This window comes from Chrysochloris asiatica, unplaced genomic scaffold (genome assembly GCF_000296735.1).
Source record: "Chrysochloris asiatica unplaced genomic scaffold, ChrAsi1.0 scaffold00056, whole genome shotgun sequence".
NCBI classification, from domain to species: domain Eukaryota; kingdom Metazoa; phylum Chordata; class Mammalia; order Afrosoricida; family Chrysochloridae; genus Chrysochloris; species Chrysochloris asiatica.
Window position 1 is genome coordinate 7,474,455 of NW_006408574.1, and position 19,428 is coordinate 7,493,882.

Below are 19,428 nucleotides of genomic sequence, written 5' to 3' on the forward strand. Positions count from 1 at the left end.
CTTCCATCTTTTCTTGATGCTTTCTACATCATTCAATAATTTGCCCAGAGAATCTTTCAATAACAAATGTTGAGGCTTGAATTTTGTCTTCATTTCTACCAGCTTGAGAAATGCTGAGCGTTTTCTTCCTTTTTTGGTTTTCTGATTCCAGATCTTTGCACATTTTGTTGTAATATTTGGCTTTATCTTTTCGGGCTGATCTTTGAAATTTTCTGTTCAGCTATTAGAGCTCCTCATTTCTTCCATTTGCTTTAGCATTTCGACGCTGAAGAGCAAGTTTCTGTGTCTCTTCTGACATCCATTTTGACCTTTTCCTTCTTTCTTGTCTTTTTAATGACTTTTTCCTCTCTTCATGTATGGTGTTCTTGACGTCATCCCACAACTCTTTTGGTCTTCGGTCTTTAGTGTTTAATGTATCAAATCTATTCTTCAGATGATCTCTAAATTCATGTGGGATATATTCAAGGTTATATTTTGGCTCTCATGGACTTGTTTTTATTTTCAGCTTCAGTGTGAATTTGCATATGAGTAGTTGATGGTCTGTTCCACAGTCTGTCCCTGGCCTTGTTTTGACTGATGACACGGAGCTTTTCCATCATCTCTTTCCTCAGATGTAGTCAATTTGGTTTCTGTGTATTCCATCTGGTGAGGTCCATGTGTATATTCGTCTCTTATGCTGTCTAAAGAAGGTATTTGAAATGAACAAACCATTGAGTTTGCAGAATTCTGTCATTCATTCTTCAGCATCATTTCTTCACCAAGGCCATATATTCTAACTACTGATCCTTCCTCTTTGCTCCCAACCTTTGCATTCCAGTCACCAGTAATGATCAATACATCTTGATTGCATGTTTGATCGATTTCAGATCAAAGCACTTGGTAGAATTCTTCTATTTCATCCTCACTGGCTTTAGTGGTTGGTGTGTAAATTCGAATAATAGTGGTATTAACTGGGCTTCCCTGTAGGTACACGGATATTATCCTATCACAGACAGTGTTGTACCTCATGACTGATCTAGATATGTTCTTTTTGACAATGAATGCAACACCATTTCTCTTCATTTTGTCTTTCCTGGCATAGTAAACCATGTGGATATCAGATTTAAAATGGCCAATACCAGTTCATTTCAGCTCACTAATGCCTAAGATATCAATGTTCAATTTTATTTTTGACAACTTCCAATTTTCCTAGATTGATACTTCGTACAGATTCATACTTGGAAAGGAAATGGTTAGTGTTCAACCGTTTCAAGAGGTAGCATATGATCAAGAGCCAATAATACTGAAAGAGGAAGTCCAAGGTGCACTGAAGGAATTGGCAAAGAACAAGGCACCAGGAATTGATGGAATAAAAATTGAAATCGTTCAAGAAAGTGAGGCGGCACAGGAGGCACTCACTCATCTCTGCCAAGAAATTTGGAAGACAACTATCTGGCCGACTGATTGGAAGAGATCCATATTTGTGCCCATTCCAAAGAGAGGTGACCCAACAGAATGTGGAAATCATTGGACAATCTCTTTGATATCCCACGTGAATAAAGTTTTGCTAAAGGTAATACAGAAACAGCTACAATCATACATTGACAGAGAACTTCCAAAGGTTCAAGCTGGATTCAGAAGAGGCCGTGGAACGAGAGATATCATTGCTGTTGTCCGATGGGTCTTGGCTGAAAGCAGTGAATATCAGAAAGATATTTACCTGTGCTTTATTGACTATGCAAAGGCTTTTGATTGTGTGGATCATGATAAGCTATGGACAACATTGTGAAGTATGATTATTCCGGAACACTTAATTGTGCTCATGAGGAATCTGTACATGGACTAAGAAGCAGTTGTTCGAACAGAACATGGGAACACTGAATGGTTTAAAATTAAGAAAGGTGTGCCACAAGGTTGTATTCTTTCACCATACTTATTCAACCTGTATACTGAGCAAATAATCCACGAAACTGGATTAGATGAAGAAAAGCTTGGCATCAAGGTTGGAGGAAGACTCATTAACAACCTGTGATATGCAGATGAGACAACCTTGCTTGCTGAAAGTGAAGAGGACTTAAAACATGTACTGATGAAGATCAAAGAGCATAGCCTTCCATATGGATTACATCTCAATGTAAAGAAAACAAAAATCCTCACCACTGGACCAATAAACAACATTCTTATTAATAGAGAAAAGATTGAAATTGTCAAGGACTTCATTCTTCTTGGATCAACCATCAACACTCAGGGAAGCAGCAGTCAAGAAATCAAACGACGTATTGCATTAGGCAAATCTGCTGCACAAGACCTTTTTAAAGTGTTGAAAAGCAAAGATGTCAGCTTGAGGACTAAGGTGCACCTGACCCAAGCCATGGTATTTTTAATAACCTCATATGCATGCGAAAGCTGGACAGTGAATAAGGCAGACGGTAGAAGAATTGATGCTTTTGAGTTATGGTGTTGGAGGAGAATATTGAAAGTGCCGTGGATTGCCAAAAATACCAATAGATCCGTTTTGGAAGAAGTGCAGCCAGAGTGCTCCTTAGAGGTCAAGATGGCCAAACTTCATCTCTCGTACTTCAGACATATTGTCAGGAGGGACTAGTCGCTGGAGAAAGATACCATATTTGGTAAGGTGGTGGGTCAGAGAAAAAGAGGAAGACCCCAATGAGATGGATTGCCCGAGTGGCAGCATCGATGGACTCAAGTGTGTCAACAGTAGTGAGGTTGGCCCAGGATCGGGCAGTATTTCATTCTGCTGTGCATAGGGTCGCTATAGGTCGGTACCAACTCGATGGTACAACAACAACACTGTCTGTGATATGATAACATCCATAGGCCTACAAGGATGACCAGTTAATACCATTATTATTCAAATTTGTGCACTGACCACTAAAGCCAATGGTGATGAAACTGAACAATTCTATCAACTTTTTCAATCTGAAATTGATCAAACATGCAATTAAGATGTATTGCTCATTACTGGTGATTGGAATACAAAGGTTGGAAACAAAGAGGAAGGATCAGTAGTTGGAAAATGGCCTTGGTGATAGAAATGATGCTGAAGATCACAGGATAGAATCTGGCAAGACTAATGACTTATTTTCATTGGAAACACCTTTCTTAAATAACATAAAAGATGACTATGCAAATGGGCCTTACCAGATGTAATACATGGAAATCAAATTGACTAAATCTGTGGGAAGAGATGGTGGAAAAGCTCCATATCATCAGCCAAAACAAGGCCATCGGAAGACTGTGGAACAGACCATCAATTGCTCATATGTAAATTCAGGCTGAAGAAAATTAAAATAAGTCCATGAGAGCCAAAATATGACCTTGAAGATATCCCACCTTAATTTAGAGCTCATCTGAAGAAAAGATTTGATGCATTAGACACTAATGGTATTGACGGAGAATAATGAAAGGACCATGGACTGACTGCCAGAAGAACAGATAGATCTGTGTTGGAAGAAATACGGTCACAGTGCTCTCTAGAAGCCAGGATAGCGAGACTTCGTTTCTTATAGCTTGTACACGTTATCAGAAGGCCTCAGTCTCTGGAGAAGGATATCATGCTTGGTAAAGTGAAAGGTTAGCTAAAAAGAGAAGACCCCCAATGCGATGGATAGCACAGTGGCAGCAGCAATGGGCTGAAACGTAACAATTGTGAGGTTGGCACAGGACTGGCTAGCCTTTAGTTCTGTTGTGCGTAGTAGTTGTACACTATGAGTTGTCACCAACACAGCGGCACCTAACAACAACAATAACAGCAACAGAACACACGTATATTTCAATATTGTTAAGTTTATAAGCATTAAAATAGGAGCCATTTTGACATGACTTTATTTCTTATTCTTTTTGCTGGTTACGTTTCTCGCTTTGTATAACTGCGTGAATGATCTTTGAAATGATGAATGTGACTAGTCCTAGGTCCACAAAGCTAGTGGGGCCTCTGACTAAAAGTCCTGGTGTGGCACTTCAGGATGATGCATTGGACATTCAAACCTTGGTTGGTTTGACCCGGAAGGTTGGCAGTTCAGGGTTACTAGCCGCTCCTTGAAAACCCTATACAAAGTCACTATGAGTTAGAACCAACTCATTTACACTCAACAACTATAACAACAATCTCTAGAAGCAGCAAAGGTTTGTAGTAGCAACTTCAAAGGCGTCTCTGTTACCTTCTTTAGCTGTTGAGCAGTAGCTGGTTTGTTCTTGCAGATGGTTCAGCTGAAGAGATGGGTTGAACTTACCCCTTAAAATGCGTTTGGTGAAGCCCCTTATAAAAGGCAGCTAAGAAACTGACCCTTATGGACTTCGGTGTTGGAATGGCATAGTAGCTGTTAACACTGAGAACCTTTATCTTCGGATGGCTGGTTTGAGCCAGGTCTGACAAGAATCCTCCTTGACAATTTGATGGACTGAGTTTCAGCCAAAAATCACCTGTCAGAAATTCTTTGACAGACGTGCATTTTTTGGTCATTATCATACCAATTACCTTGTCTTTGAAAATTAAAGAAAATGATCTGAAGCTTCATTTTTAAAAACTTTGAAGCCACTTGGCTGCTTTTCCTTGTTCGTCATAAAATCAGAATTTTGACAAATTGGCCTTCTTCTATTCGGTGGTGAAGAGGTGGTGGAAAAGCAGAAGTGAGTTTCTGCACACGAACGCTTTGCTTCAGACTTAGAGACCCTCTCCCGCCTAACATCCCCGCTCTCCCCCCTCTCCCCCGTTTCACTGGACCCTTTCTATCCTACCATCTTTGTTTTATGAAGAAGTAAGTGCCTGAGACATATTTCCCTGGGCTTTATAGCTCTTTTCGTCTGGACTCCACGTCAGTGAGCACTCACTCCTCACACAATGACCTGGTTAGGTTCCACAGACCCGGTCGTTATGTGAAAACAGAGGATGATCACAAAATGGATCATGACGTAAACCCACCAAACCACAGAGGACCGTGGCCCAGCCGAGTTGACACATCACTGTAACCATCACAGCCAACGTTACTCTCGCCTTGGCATTCACTAGCCCCCACCAGGTGTACTCGCTACTGTGGAGAGTCATCACACAGTGAACGCCTTACCATTTTTATCAACAAGCAGATGTCAGATAATGAGAGAGTCGGTAAGTGAGGAGTGAGGTGCGCCTCGCTTAGGTTCCCTTCACTTAGGTTTCAACATGTGTTAGTAAATACTACAGGAACCAGCACATTGGAGTGTGAAGTACCTTCACAGACTTGTGTATGAGTAGATGGCTTTTCCAGACAAAGGGTTTGACTTGGGAAGAGTGTCACTGAGTGATGGCCACCATCTTTGGGTACAGGTCAGAATTTAGTCTGAAAACTGTAGAACTTCCTTCTTACCTGAGATTTTTGTACTGCCGTGGCCCACACCCTAACTCTGAAAATTCCTTTTCATAAATTACCAACGTTTCCTTCACCAGCCTAAGGTGCCCTGATGGATCAGCAGGTAAGCAGTTAGAATCCACCAGCCACGCCTGTAAAAATGGACAGCCTGGGAATTGGAACCGACTCCACGGCACATAACCACCACCCCTTCACCAGCCCCGTTACATAAAGCCAACGTCTCTCTCCTCTCTCCCTCTGTTTCTCTCTTCCTCCCCCTCCACCCCTAAAGTGTTGCCCAGCTCCTTGAAGGAACAAAATGTACCTTCTGTTCAAATAACTCCCCGAGAGGAATCATAAACTTCTCCTCTGGACCTGAACAAATATCTGTTGCTTTTAATGGAACTCTCTTTGTCACCAGAACAACCACCCCTCTTGATTCACTCTTCAATCTGTATGAAAAAACCCGAGTGACCTAATTCCGCTTCAATTTTCTGCCCTGGTTAGGAGCACGCGAAATGAGTCTCCCGCAGGTATGCGGTATTACCTCTTTTGGTCCTTTCTGGAAGCGGAGAACTCTGCTGAACCCCCACTGACGGGGAGATGGAGTTGTCTGGAGAGGAGGAGCATTGTTTAAAAGGAAGATTCCCACTAACAACAGCAGCATAGCAACCACAACAAAAAGAAACTGTCTTCTGCACGTCCGGGAAGCCCCTCCCTCTGTACCTGCCAGCCCCCACGTCCCCCCCCATGTGCTGAATCAAATGCTTATAATCTCACTGTGGGGTCTACTTGTCCTCAGCACCAACCATGTGTATGTGCTTTGTATTCCTGGCCTCTCCCTGTGTAAAGAGACATTCTCTATGCTGGGGCATCTGAGATTCAAATCACTAGGTTCTTTTGATGAAGCTCTGTACCCACTCCAATGCCATTCTGCCAAGCCAGCCCCCATCTATCCCAAATCCTGACGTCCCCTAAGTCCACACCTCCCTAACTCCCCACATCCTTCAACACCCCACTTCTCCAACCCCCAACTCCCCAGTTCCAACTCCCACCTCCTCCAAATTCCTATCTTCGTGTTTCTTACTATTTTCAAGCTTCAGTTTTTCTCAACAGCAACGTGAACTATCATGGATTTATCTCGTAGGTGTGTGTGTGAGAGAGAGTGAAAATTAAATATAGTTGTACATTAAATGCTGTTAACTTATGTGGTGCTGTAGGATAAGCGCAACACCGAAAAGTCAATTTGAACTGCAAGGCTGGTGGTTCAAGCTCACCAGCCACCCATCAGAAACCCTATGCAGGGTAACTGTGAGTCAGAATCAACCTGATGACACTTAGCGACAACAACAAAAGCGTAGTGTGGCTAATGCTAACTTATTTCAGCATAATTACTGTTTATTCCAGTTCTTTATTTGTGGTACTATATCCCAAGACAGTTTTGCCCTGCATTTGAGGGAGGGAGTTTCTAAAAAACAAAAAAACAGGTTTAAGTGGCATAGAATTATTTTTAATATTAAAATCTTATTAGGATCCAGGTGAAATCTAAAACCAGAGCCAGTGGGTAAGTTCAAACCACTAACCTTTTAGGTTACAGGGTTAGTAGCCCAAGTGAATCAAGGAAGTGAGCTTTTTATGTTCGGTGGTCATAATAGGTGTCCCTGAATGGTGCAAACCATTAGCGTGTTTGGCTACTCACTGACAAGTTGAAGGTTTGAGACCACCTAAAGGAGCTCTGGTAGCGTAGTGGTTACGAATCAGGCTGCTAACCTCAGGGTCAGCAGTTCGAAACTACCAGCTGTTCCATGGGAGAAAGATGAGGCTTTCTGCTCCCGTAAAGATTTACAGCCTCGGAAACCCTGTACAGGGTCACTATGAGACGGAACCGACTCCACGGCTCATAACAACATACATACCTCAGAAGAAAGACCTGGTGATCTGCATCCTGAAAAGTCAGCCACTGAAAACCTGATGGAGCACACACGCACATGGGGTCACCGTGACTCGGAGTCGACACCACAGGACCTGGATACCCACCGGCTGCGTTTTTGATGGTTTCTGATTTGAAACTCTTTCAATTTTTCAAATGTGACATCTGCTGCCCCAAATCTGTTTTTTTTTTTTTTTAAATGCCTAGTCTGCCCTTTCTTTTCTCAAGCAAGCACTGCCCACAGAGGAAGTGGTTGTGGTTGACAGGATTCTCGCTGGATGCTTGGTCTCAGCACCTAGCACTGCATTTGTAGGCTCTGCCTCGAGGCCCACCACCGTCATTAGCTCCTCGGTGCCTGGGCAGATGACCTAGTTAGCTCCGTCGGACAGAACTCAAAGTTAGGAAAAGGACACTTTTTCAGTTCTGCTCCCTGGCTTACTGGGAGCTTAGGAGCTAGTCAAGATTTTCCTCTCAAATTGTCTCTGTTCAGAACCATCATCTGCATTGGATTTGCCTCCCAGCTATAATCATTGGAATTCCTATTCTGGGGACATGGTGCTGTTACTGTTTGGTGTTGGGTGCCATCGAATATGTTCCAGTTCACATCGACCCAGTGTGACAGAGTTGAACGAGCCGGCTCCATAGGGTTCTCTATGCTGTCTTCTGAAACAGATTGCCAGGTCGTTATCCCTTGGTACCATTGGGTGTTGAGGTTCTGTGGTGCCCCATATAGCACCTGTCTGCATATGTGTCTCTGCTGAACCTCAGAAAATCGAGTTGAGGGTCAGACATGGACCGTCAGTATTGGGAATATGTGTTGCATTAAGCCTCAGGTGGTGGTTTTTCCTCAGACTGCATGGTAGTGTGTGCATTTCCATCCCCTGCTCACCCATTTCATAATCTTTGTTTAGACTCCAGGCCCGCATTGCTCACAGGATACAAGAGCTAGAAAACCTGCCAGGCTCCCTGCCACCAGATTTACGGACTAAAGCCACCGTGGAACTGAAGGCTCTTCGGTTACTCAATTTCCAACGTCAGGTAATTCCTTTTCCCCAGCGAACTTGAGACGTGGGGAAATAAATGCAGTTGCTCCTTGAGTGTGATCGGGCAGGCTCCTTGAAATCTATTCCAGATGGTTATCAAAACGTAAACTTAGGAAAATGGTGTCTCTTTCAGCTCAGCGTCACGCAGCTCCATTGCACATGGAAACGATGAACCGCTGACTGTTGCGTTCTCCTCCACTGTGATTTATAAAAGGAACCTCAGTGGTGCAATGGTTAAGCGCTTGACTGCTAGCCATAAGGTTGATGGTTTGATCTACCCAGAAAGCCCTGGTGATCTGCTCATATAAAGGTGAACCTAGAAAACCCAGTGGGCAGTTCTATGAGTTGACATCGACTCGACGGCACCTCACATCAACCTGGGTACAAAGCCAAAGGGGATGGCATTCCTTACTGTGAATGGAACTTAGAACAAATGGGATAGCTTATTTTATGAGTGCCAGTGGCGCTGTGGGCTAATGCGTCAGACTGCAAAGTCGTGTGAACTGCAAGGTTGGTGGTTCAGGCTCACCAGCTGCTCCTCGGAAACTCTATCCAGGGTCGCTATGGGTCGGAATTGACTTGACGGCACTTAACAACAACAACAAGGTGCCCTGGCTGTTTGCTCCTGTAAAGATGTACAGTCTAGGAAACTTCATAGAGGGTCTCTATGAGTCAAAGTTGGCTCAATGGTGGTGGGGTTGTGTTTTGTTATTTTTGCGGGAAGTGGGGCGTGGGGGAGGGAGGAAAGAACGAAGGTGGTAGACCAGAGCAGATAAGCACTAGTGAAAATGGAAAATGGGAAACCATTTAACAAACTGTGACAGCCACTCTGAAATGAACAGCGCATCGTTTATACAAATGCACAGAACTCTGTCTCAAAATCGTTGAATCTTTTCCCAAATGCAGTTTGAAGCACTTGATCACGGCAGACCTACCTGTGGGCACTCATTTGACACCAAATTTGCTTCAGTAAATGATCAGTTGTTTTTGTTAAGGTTCTTCATAGAGTAATACTGCTCCAGAGGGTTTGCGAGGCTGTGGCTCTTTTAAAGAGATCACCACTCACTCCTGTCTTCCCAGGTGCTTCTGGGTGGGTTCAATCCGCCAGCCTTTCAGCGAGTGATAAATGCGATTGAGTCAATTCCAACTCATAGTGACCCTGTCTGTGTAGGGTTTCTGAAGCTGTGAATCTTTCAGGGAGTAGAAAGCCTCATCTTTCTCCCACGGAGAGGTTTTTAATAACCACTTATTAATCAAGGTGGAATCCCTGGGTGGCACAGTCTAGTCAAGTGCTCAGCTACTAACCCAAAGTGGATGGTTCAAGCCCAACCTTAGGGTGCATCAGAAGAAAGGTCTGGCAATATGCCGCCTTAAACAAAAAAAAAAGTCCACCATTGAAAACCCTGTGGAGCACAGTTCTACATGGACACCATTCGTCAAGCTGAACTCATCAACAACTGTTGTTTTTAATTAATAAAAGTTAGTTAGTAAAAAAGAACTCTGGTAGCGTAGTGGTTACGAGTCAGGCTGCTAACTTCAGGGTCAGCAGTTCGAAACTACCAACCGTTCCGCAGGAGAAAGATGAGGCTTTCTGCTCCCATAAAGATTTGCAGCCTTGGAAATCCTATACAGGGTCTCTGTGAGTCAGAACCGACCCAACAGTGCACCACTACCACCCGAATGTTTTGATACAATTTTGGTAATACACTTTCAGAAATAAGATTATGTTCAAATTGGCTTCCTCATGCTGGACTCTTACTGGTATCTGTTGGCTGTTTGGTATCATTGTAAAATCTCTTAACGATGAAGTTCCCCAATTACATGGGCTAGAATTGAAGCTGGTTTCAGATTCAGTTGAATTATTATTTTACTGTGTATTCCCAATCTCCTGCCCCACTTCCTATCTCCCACATCACATAAAATCATTGATAAGAATTCCTATCTCTGATCATGTAAAATAATCTATGGCACGATGTCAAATGTAAATATTTTTCAAAACACATCCGTGTTAGGAATGGAAGGAAGCCCAAACCAGTACCCGCCCCACCTCCTTCCTCAGAGTCTGGGAAGGGGCACAGTTTGAGTACCTGCTGCTACCCAGTACAGTGGAAACAAGGCGTAATTCTTTTGTTCTTTTGGCAGAAAATCATTAAAGCTAATCCTTAAATACGAAGAGACTGTTGGTATGCTTTTGAAAATGAAGCAAGAAAAAAACAAAACAAAAAAAAATTAAACCTATCATCTAATTAATAGCATTAGAATAATTAACTAGAATGAATTAATTTCTTCAAAAGCCAGTGCAACACATACTTTATTTTATTTTTAATTTTTTGTGCTTGTGTTACCATGCTCTAATTACTTTTGTCTGGCTTATTTGTAAAGAAAGCTTTTCCCATTTTGGTAAATACCACAGACATTTGGCACGTTTTCGTTCCTTCATTTGGTAAAAGGCCAACTGTGATTAAGAAAGACGGTCCCTGGGTGGCTCAGATGGTGACGTGTGCAGCCACTAACTGAGAGGTCGGTAGTTTGAGTCCAACCAGAGGTGCTGTGTAAGAAAGGTCTGGCAATCTCCTAAAAAGTCAGCCATTGGAAACCCCACGGAGCACATTTCTACTCTGTCACACACGGGCTCACCGTGACTCAGCATCGATGGGTGACCGCTGGTTTGGGGCCATTTCAGTGACTGAGACACAGGTGGCTGCCCTGTTCTGTTGAAGGGCAGTGAGAGGGAGTTGGGGTTCATGCGCAGGCTGCCCTAACTTCTGTTCTCTCCACAGCTGAGGCAGGAGGTGGTGGCCTGCATGCGTCGGGACACAACCCTGGAGACGGCTCTAAACTCCAAGGCCTACAAACGCAGCAAGCGCCAGACGCTGAGGGAAGCACGCATGACGGAGAAGCTGGAGAAACAGCAAAAGATTGAGCAGGAGCGGAAGAGGAGACAGAAACACCAGGTACCGGTGCCCCACAGGGACGTCACGGGTTCGGTCCCAGCCCACAGCCAGGAGGCCCTAACTCAGGGCACACACCTTTCTTGGGTCCCCAGTGGGTATAAAATTCCGTGGGATCCCAGAGACACCAGAGACACCGTCTGGTCTCTGAGAAAGCAGACCTCAGAGACAGCACAAATTCGGTTCCAGCCTCTGCAGTAAAGGAATGCAGGCAGGAAGGAGTACGTGTTGCCTGGGTCCCCCGTGCGTGTAAATGCAGTGACGACACTCGATTAGCATGTATGATGTATGCGCTAGCATGACAAAACCATCTGAAATACCAGGGGGTTTCAAAAGGCTCGTGGAAAAATGGAATTACAAAAACATGGACTTACCCCACCGACTCTGTGAAGTCTCCAGATATTGGGAGAACCCCAGAATGGGGACCAGAGACACAGAGTGAACACCTGCTATTAGAAATGTGCTCTATACAGAGTGGCCACTGACCTCCCGTTTACATCAAAGGCCGTCTCTGCCGAGCATCATCAAGCATAGCGCAGGAAAATGTGGTGTCCTGTACTCAGGTCTCAGGTGGCTCTGACCGGGACCACTCCTCGGGTGCCTGAACAACAGACTCCTTCCCACTGTTCTGGGGTGTGTGCGTGTAGGTACGGGGCTCGCATCTGGGAGCTCTGAGAGAGGAAGCCACACCTCCGTCCCGGTCAGTCCTGGAGTTCTTTGATTTACGGACACATCTCTGCCTTCCTCTTCCTCCTTTTTCCTTCCTGTGCTTTGGGTAAAACTTTACAGAATAAATTCGCTTTCCATTTAACAGTTTATGCACGTTTTGTTTCCTGGCATGGGTTCCAGTCCCCTCCATGTAACAATGCTCTTCCCACTTCCTGCCTGGGTTCCCCGCTCCCATCCCTCTTTCTTTCCTGCCCCTTCCTGCCCTTCTGAGCTTGGTTTCTGGGCAAATGCTGCCCTTTTGATCTAGTCTGGTTGATTGTACTAAGGAGTCCATTCTTCCCTGACATTTTTATTGTCTTGTCTACCGTCCCTTGGGGGGTCAGTTCTAGGCTTTAAGGGTGTTTAAGGGCCGCAGTCTGAGGGCTCCACCAGTCTGTCAGACCAGTAAGTCTTGACTTTTTTGGGATTTTGAGTTTTGTTCCAGATTTGGATGTCACTCTATTCGGGACCTTCTGATGTGATTGATCCCTTTCGGAGGGGAGTGGGTTGTGGTCACCGGGCACCATCTAGCTCTTGTCTCTCAGAGTCGTGGGATCTGGAGTTCCTGTGGACTCATTATTTCCTGAAGTCTTTGATTTTCTTCTCCACTTTACTCCAGACAGGGAGACATCAACAGTTATTTACGTCTTAGATGGTCTCTCCCAAGGTTTACAAATGCAGTCTCTACTCACCCATGTAGGAAGTAGAACGCTATCATTGTGTAATGTGTTCTACCCTTTTATCTAGGTGTCTCACAAGACGATGGTCCTAAGCCTCCAAGCCTAGTAACTCATTCCTACAGTGTTTGCTTATGGCTAAAAAGTGTCCCTAATCTGTCCCTGTATGCTCTGCTATATGCATGGGTATATTTGCAGCACATATAACTACATATGCACCACTTGTCTGTCAGCTTGTACTGTGGTGACTTGTGAGTTGCTGTGATTCTGGAATCTATGCCACTGATACTTTAAATACCAGCAGGGTCACCCATAGTGGACAGGTTTCAGATGAGCTTCCAGACAAAGACAGACTAGGGAGAGGGAGAGGCGGGCTACTTCTGAGCCACTGAAAACCTTATGAATAGCAGATAACACCAGAGTACTGAATACTGAAACCTTAAGACTCCCAATGAGATGGATTGGCACCATGGCAGAGATGCATTGGCACCGTGGCAGAGATGCATTGGCACCGTGGCAGAGATGCATTGGCACCATGGCAGAGATGCATTGGCACCGTGGCAGCAGCAATGGCTCAAGTGTAGCAACGATTGTTGGTGCAGGACCTGACAGCATTTGTGCAATGGGTCACTATGAAGGGCACCTAACAATAACAACAACAACAACATGTACATATATAGACATCGCCTTGGCCAAACCTATAATATACTTGTGGGTAGAGTTGTTAGCCTTGATTTAGGATTTGATTCTGTGCAGTAATCCTCTGAGTTGTATGTTTGTCTTTCTGTGCTAATTTAGGGCCCAGTGTACTTGTCTTTGAAAAATGTTTGGATTTTGTTGTAACTGTGTACACATTTCATGGTTTTACTTAAAGTAGATAGAAATTACATCTGGCAAGTGTAGCTTTGTATAAACTTGCTGGGAGTCAGGATTGCATTAGCTAAAGGGATTTAAGTTAGGGAGTTTCTGAGTGGTACCAATGGCTGATGCATTCGGCTGCTTGCTACAGTGTTGGTGGGCCAGGTGCACATAGAGGTGCCTCAGAAGAAAAGCCTGGTAATCTACTTCTGAAAAATCAGCTGTGGAAAATCCTCTGGAGCACAGCTCTACACTGCCGGCACACACGGGGGCGCCACGAGTTGGCATTGACTCGACGGCTCACTGGTTTGGTTTTTAGTTGACGCTGGTTTTAGAATGATTCTCACTGCATCTGCCTTTGTCCTTCATGTTCATTTTGGGATGATTCTCTTTCGGTTTTGTAACTGCCACAGTTACATTTTCACATATAAAGTGGACAAGCATTCCAGGCTCGAGACGTTAGTGAGAGGGGGTGTGCAGTTTGCATAAACACGTATCACAAGTACATTACTTTCTCCCTCCATCTTTCCATTTCCATGTGGCCACACTTCCAGGCTGAGGTGACTTCTCTCCCACGTCCTTGTCATGGAACAGCCTTTGAAATGTCCCCTACCTATCCCACCAGCCTCGTGTCCCCCACCCCAGCTCCAGAGATGCACCCCGACACCTGTCTCTAAATAAGATCTGCATTTTTATGTTTTCCTGTTCTTCTCTTGGGCTGCATTGCAACCTCCTGGGTTGTTGGGCTGTAGAGTTTGAGCGTTCTTTCTTCTCCCCCTCTGGATCCTTTTAGGAATATCTGAACAGTATTTTGCAACATGCGAAGGACTTTAAGGAGTACCACCGCTCTGTGGCCGGGAAAATCCAGAAGCTCTCCAAAGCTGTGGCCACGTGGCACGCCAACACCGAAAGGGAGCAGAAGAAAGAGACAGAACGGATCGAGAAGGAGAGGATGCGGAGGTTGATGGTAAGGGCCGGGAACTTGTTCGGTTCTCACCCGTATGGACTGAGAAGTTTAAATATGGGGCGAGTCAGAGGGCAAGCGGGAGGGAGATGTAGCAGTCTGCTCCCATAAAGACCCACAGCCTTGGGAACCCGGCCGAGCACGTCTGCTTTGCCTCATAGGGTCACTGTGAGTCGGTATCCACTCAACAACTCAGGGTTTTCTTTTGTTGTGGCTTTTAAAGAGGAGAAGAGAGGGTGGCCTCGTGTTAGGGTTATCCCCTTCCTTGCTGGACACCTGGGCTTGATTCCTGGCCAGCTCACCTCATACATTGGGATGGAGGCTTGCATGATCCTATGATGATGAGCAGGTTTCAGCAGAACTCCCAGACTTAGGGAGACTAGAAAGAGAGGCCTGGTGTTGGGCTTCTGAAATCAGCCAGTGGACACCCTGTGGACCACCAGGATCTGATGTGTTGCCCACCCACTAGGAGGCATTGCGTTCCTTGGGACATGGGGACCATTAAGAGTGAGGGGCTTACTTGAGAGAACATTTTCTCTTGTTGAGCAGACCTAGGAGGCCGTGAGAAGTGTGGATCTCCATCTCTAGGGTGGGTTTCCCAGGTCACCTCGTAGCCCCTCACTTGAAGGAAGAACTTCAACAGGAAATGGTCACCAGGCTGCTAGGGTAGGACTGGGATTCTTTTGGGGAAAATACCACCCTTTTGAACCTTGACACAAGTTGATGGGAAAGAAATGTCCATTAAGTTGTGTCTTATGAACACAATGAAACTAAGAAGGTCTCTTGTTTCCCTTTTGTTTTTTATTCGGAGGTAGATTTAATGAACATGATCTATAATGTTTGACAGCTTACTGGTAACATCTGTTACAATACTTTAAAACAAACAAAAACAGTGTTTTTGATGTTACAGAATGGTGGTTGATAGGAAAGGCCAACCTTGGGGGACTTCTGTTAACAGACTTGAACGGAAGGGATTGTTCATACGCAATAAACTACGCAGCAAGTCTTTTTTCTTAACATCTCTGGTACTTCTCGCTCTTTCTCTCTCTCTTTAAATGACAAGAATTATCCTCTAACAATATAAAAACTGTTTGTTGTTGTTTTTTAACTTTGTATTGTGACTTGGATGAAGCAGATCCGTTTTCTACTCGGCAGGTCTTACGCATCTTGTTTCACTTCAGTAACTACAAACTCCACAATGTAGTGTCACACAGCCTCGATTTCCCCGTGTTTCCAGTTCCCATTCCTTCTCCCTTCTGATCCTTGTCCTTGGGCAAATGCTGCCTCTTTCCACCTCAAATGGTTGATGGTTCTAAGGAGTGCCCAGTATTGTTCCCCTTAAAGACCTAGCTGTTGTTTGGTGTGACACTATAATATAAAGCACTGGACTGCAGGGTCAGTTTGAACTACAAGGTTCAGACTCACCAGCCGCTCCTCAGAAACCCTATACAGAGTCACCGTGAGTCGGAGCCGACTTGAGGGCACTTAACCAACAATTGTTTGGCTGAAAATTAATCCTTGGGATGAGTTCCTTTCCAGAGCTGAAGTGGGGGCTAAGGGCCATTGTCTTTTCATTTTGAAACATTGCTTTTCCATAGTCATGTTGAAGGTCACTCATGAATCACCCCGATGACATGGTGTTACCTTTTTAGTGGACAGGTAAAGGCAAAAAGGATCAGCTTAGATGCTTGCCCTGGGTGTTTGGTTTTATTGACCATCATTTTCATAATTGGGCCTCAGAGCAGACAGTGGACTTTAGGAAGGGTGTAATCTATAATGATAGGAGACCACAGAGTCTTCCTGGGACATGTAGTCGGATGGCATGAAGTCATTAACCTCCATCTATAATTATGTCTCTGGAAAATTCTAAGGGATGCTGTCTGCCTAGCTGGTTTGCTTTTTTTTCCCATTCATTTAAAAAATTTTTGGATTCCAGAGACTAAAAGCTATATTCTGAAAGGCTGTGTGTTCAGGTACTCCGAAATATTGGTTTTATCCTGCTTCCGTCCTCTCTTTTGTGGAAGTGGTGGGGGTAACTAGCCGAAAGCTTCCTTAAATAGACAGTTGTGGCCATTTTATAGTCATTTGAGCTGTAAGCAGGCACGTTTGTCCGATTCAACCAAAAAGTGAAGCCGTCTGAGAACTTTACGAACAGATCGGCTTGACACTAATGATTAGGCATTTGCAAATCATTAATTTTTGCAATTAAATGATGGGATGCTCAGATAACAGAGAAACTGAAGTTTTGTATCACTCTCTCTTGAAGTGAGACCATCCATAACCAAAAGCAATTAGAGTTATAATAGCATAGGAGACCCACACTCATCCAGGGGCCAGACTGCAGCCAGACTGGGCCACGAAACTGCTGTCATTCCTACAAATTCTGCAAATCCCCCCCGAGACGGGCCAGGCTGAGTTGTCCTGGAGTGGAATTGCCCCTGAGAAGTTTGGGAGGCGAATCTTTAATCTTGGGGTCTTTTTTTTTTGTCTTTCTTCGTTTGATTATGAGTTAAGTGAAGGTTGATAGACGGATCATCAGTTTCATATTCTACAAATCACATACTTCATTTCATCTCCCGGATTACAAGTCCCTCCCTCTCATATCACTGATCCTATTTCCTCCCTGTTTCCTGTTTCCAGTCCTCCTTCCCCATCACTTCTGAACTTGGTCCTTGGGTGAAGGCTGGCTGCCCTTTGGATCTCAAATGGCTGGCCATTCTATGTTGTGTGTCCCCCACTAGTATTGTTGTCACCCTCCTATAAACTGACCTACGACTGGGTTGGACATTGGGCCACGGGTTAAGTTCAGTTCAAGACCTGGAGGGGAGTTGGGGTGTCCTCTTATTAAGATGTATGCAAAAGGTTCCTTGTGTGAAGTGGCTCAAGGCACACCAGTCTGTTCACTCCATTTAACCCTAACGTGTTGCTTACTGGGAGGTAGAAATCCCTGAAACTGTGTTGTCACTACTTAGGGACTCCAGCCACCGAAGTCCCCACTTCAGTTTAGGTCTGCAACAAAAGTCCCCCAAAAGCTGGCCTTTCCTATCAAACACCATGCCTGTAACACCAAAAATGATGCTTTAAAAAAAAAAAGCAGGTTTTGAAACGTTATTTGTTAAATGCCAATTTGATTTCTCATAGTTCAGAATGCTTTTTGAAATATTCAAAAGTGGCAGAACTTTATTTAGGTCTGGGAATTTCTTCCAGACACCCCAGTTTGTGGCTGGGATGAGAAGATGGGGAAAGAGTAGGATTCGATTCCTGAGTTCATTCTTATATTGTTATTTTTGTTGTGGTGGTTGAGGTGGTGGTGGTGGTGTGCCAAGGAGTTGCTTCCGACTCAGAGTGAACCTGCATAGGCTTTCTAAGGTTGTCAATCTTGATGGGAGCAGAAAGCCTTGTCTTTCTCCTGCATAGCGGCTGGTAGATTTGAACTGCTAACCTTGTGGTTAGCAGCCCAACGTATAACCTACTACGCTACCAGGGCTCCTTGTTGTTGTTGAGAACATGCACCAATTCAGTGACCTGGTGACATTTTTGGAATTGTGCAGCCATTGTCACAGTCCTTTCCCGAGTTGTCCCGCCCCCATTCCCATAAACTCCCTGCCCACTAAGGTTCCCATCGAGGCTTTCGAGTTGTTCTTGTCAAGTTGATCCCACAGAGAGTTCTTCAAAGACAACAATGCTCAAGGCCACCCTGTTTTTCAAGTTGAGTTAAACTGTTGTTGAGTTTGAAGAAGACTTCGGCGTTGGGGTATATTTTTGGCTTAAGGTTTAAAAGATGACCTCAGGGCAGTTGTTTCAGAGATTCATCCAGTCTCCCTGGATCCAGAAAGTCTGGATTCCATGAGCGTTCGAAATTGTATTGTACGTTTTTTGACCATGAGTTGAATTTTGTTCTTGGATGATGGTTATGTGAGGTTTTCCCTCCATACTTTGGACTACATTTGAAGTTAACCAAAATAAAGAGGTAGCTTCGGTTGTTGAGTTTTCAAATGTTGACATTTGTCTGTGTGTGTGTATGCAGCTAAGAATCATAGAAGAAAATGAATATGGACTCAAAGTACTTGATCACACCACATGCAGCTGGTGTTGGACAGTGTGGTAGCGTGGACTAACTGTCTCTGCCATTGCTGTGCGTCTTGGCCGTCCACCTCCTTGTGGACCCCAGCCCCCATCTGTGTGTGACGGCTGGTGTGAACAGCTAGTCACTACCCATTAGAGTTCACACCTGTCAAGGGGAGTTGTTGTTGTGAAGTGCCATGGAATTGATTTCAACTCTGAGGCTTTAAATCTTTTGTGGGAGCAGAATGCCTTCCTTATCTTTCTCCTGCAGAGCAGCTGGTAGGCTTGAACCGTTGTGACCTTGTGGCTCATTGTCCAATGCTTATCCCACGGAGCCACAAGATGGGTTGTCTACAAACTTTGAAGAGCCCGGTGTTGGCTCTGTGGTAGCGTTCTTGCCTTCCATGTGGGAGATTGGAGTACGATTCACACACAGCCACACTAGAGGGCTGTGCGTTGCTGTGATGCCAAAAAGCTTTCAGTGGAGTTGGCAGACTAAGACAGACTTGGAAGAAAGGTCTGGGCCATCAACTTCCAAATGTCAGCCAGTGAAGAGCCTTGGATCGCAAGGGTCCCACACTGTAGACAGTGCTGGAGCATGGGGTCACCGTGGTTCCAAGTGCCGCTCGATGGCAGCTCACAGCAGCAACGAGCTCTTCTTCTAATGATCTCCTCGTGGTCTTCCCTCCTTAACAGGCTGAGGATGAAGAAGGCTACCGGAAGCTGATTGATCAAAAGAAAGACAGACGCCTAGCCTACCTTTTGCAGCAGACCGACGAGTATGTGGCTAACCTGACCAATCTGGTGTGGGAGCACAAGCAAGCCCAGGCAGCCAAAGAGAAGAAGAAGAGGAGGAGGAGAAAGAAGGTTAGTAGCCCGCGTGGCGGTGAGCTAAGCATCCCATTCTG

At 44.8% G+C, this 19,428-nt stretch overlaps 1 protein-coding gene across 3 annotated transcripts in view; it reads left to right on the top strand.

Annotated features, from left to right (window-relative positions):
* The window catches only part of SMARCA2 (SWI/SNF related, matrix associated, actin dependent regulator of chromatin, subfamily a, member 2), a 225,739-nt gene that overhangs the window by 32,927 nt on the left and 173,384 nt on the right, over positions 1–19,428 (top strand). For all 3 annotated transcript variants that reach the window (XM_006863737.1, XM_006863738.1, XM_006863739.1), the window contains exons 5-8: positions 8,166–8,292; positions 11,078–11,251; positions 14,285–14,458; positions 19,217–19,387. In XM_006863737.1, coding sequence (XP_006863799.1) covers positions 8,166–8,292; positions 11,078–11,251; positions 14,285–14,458; positions 19,217–19,387 — 646 coding nt within the window. The remainder of the gene's footprint in view (positions 1–8,165; positions 8,293–11,077; positions 11,252–14,284; positions 14,459–19,216; positions 19,388–19,428) is intronic.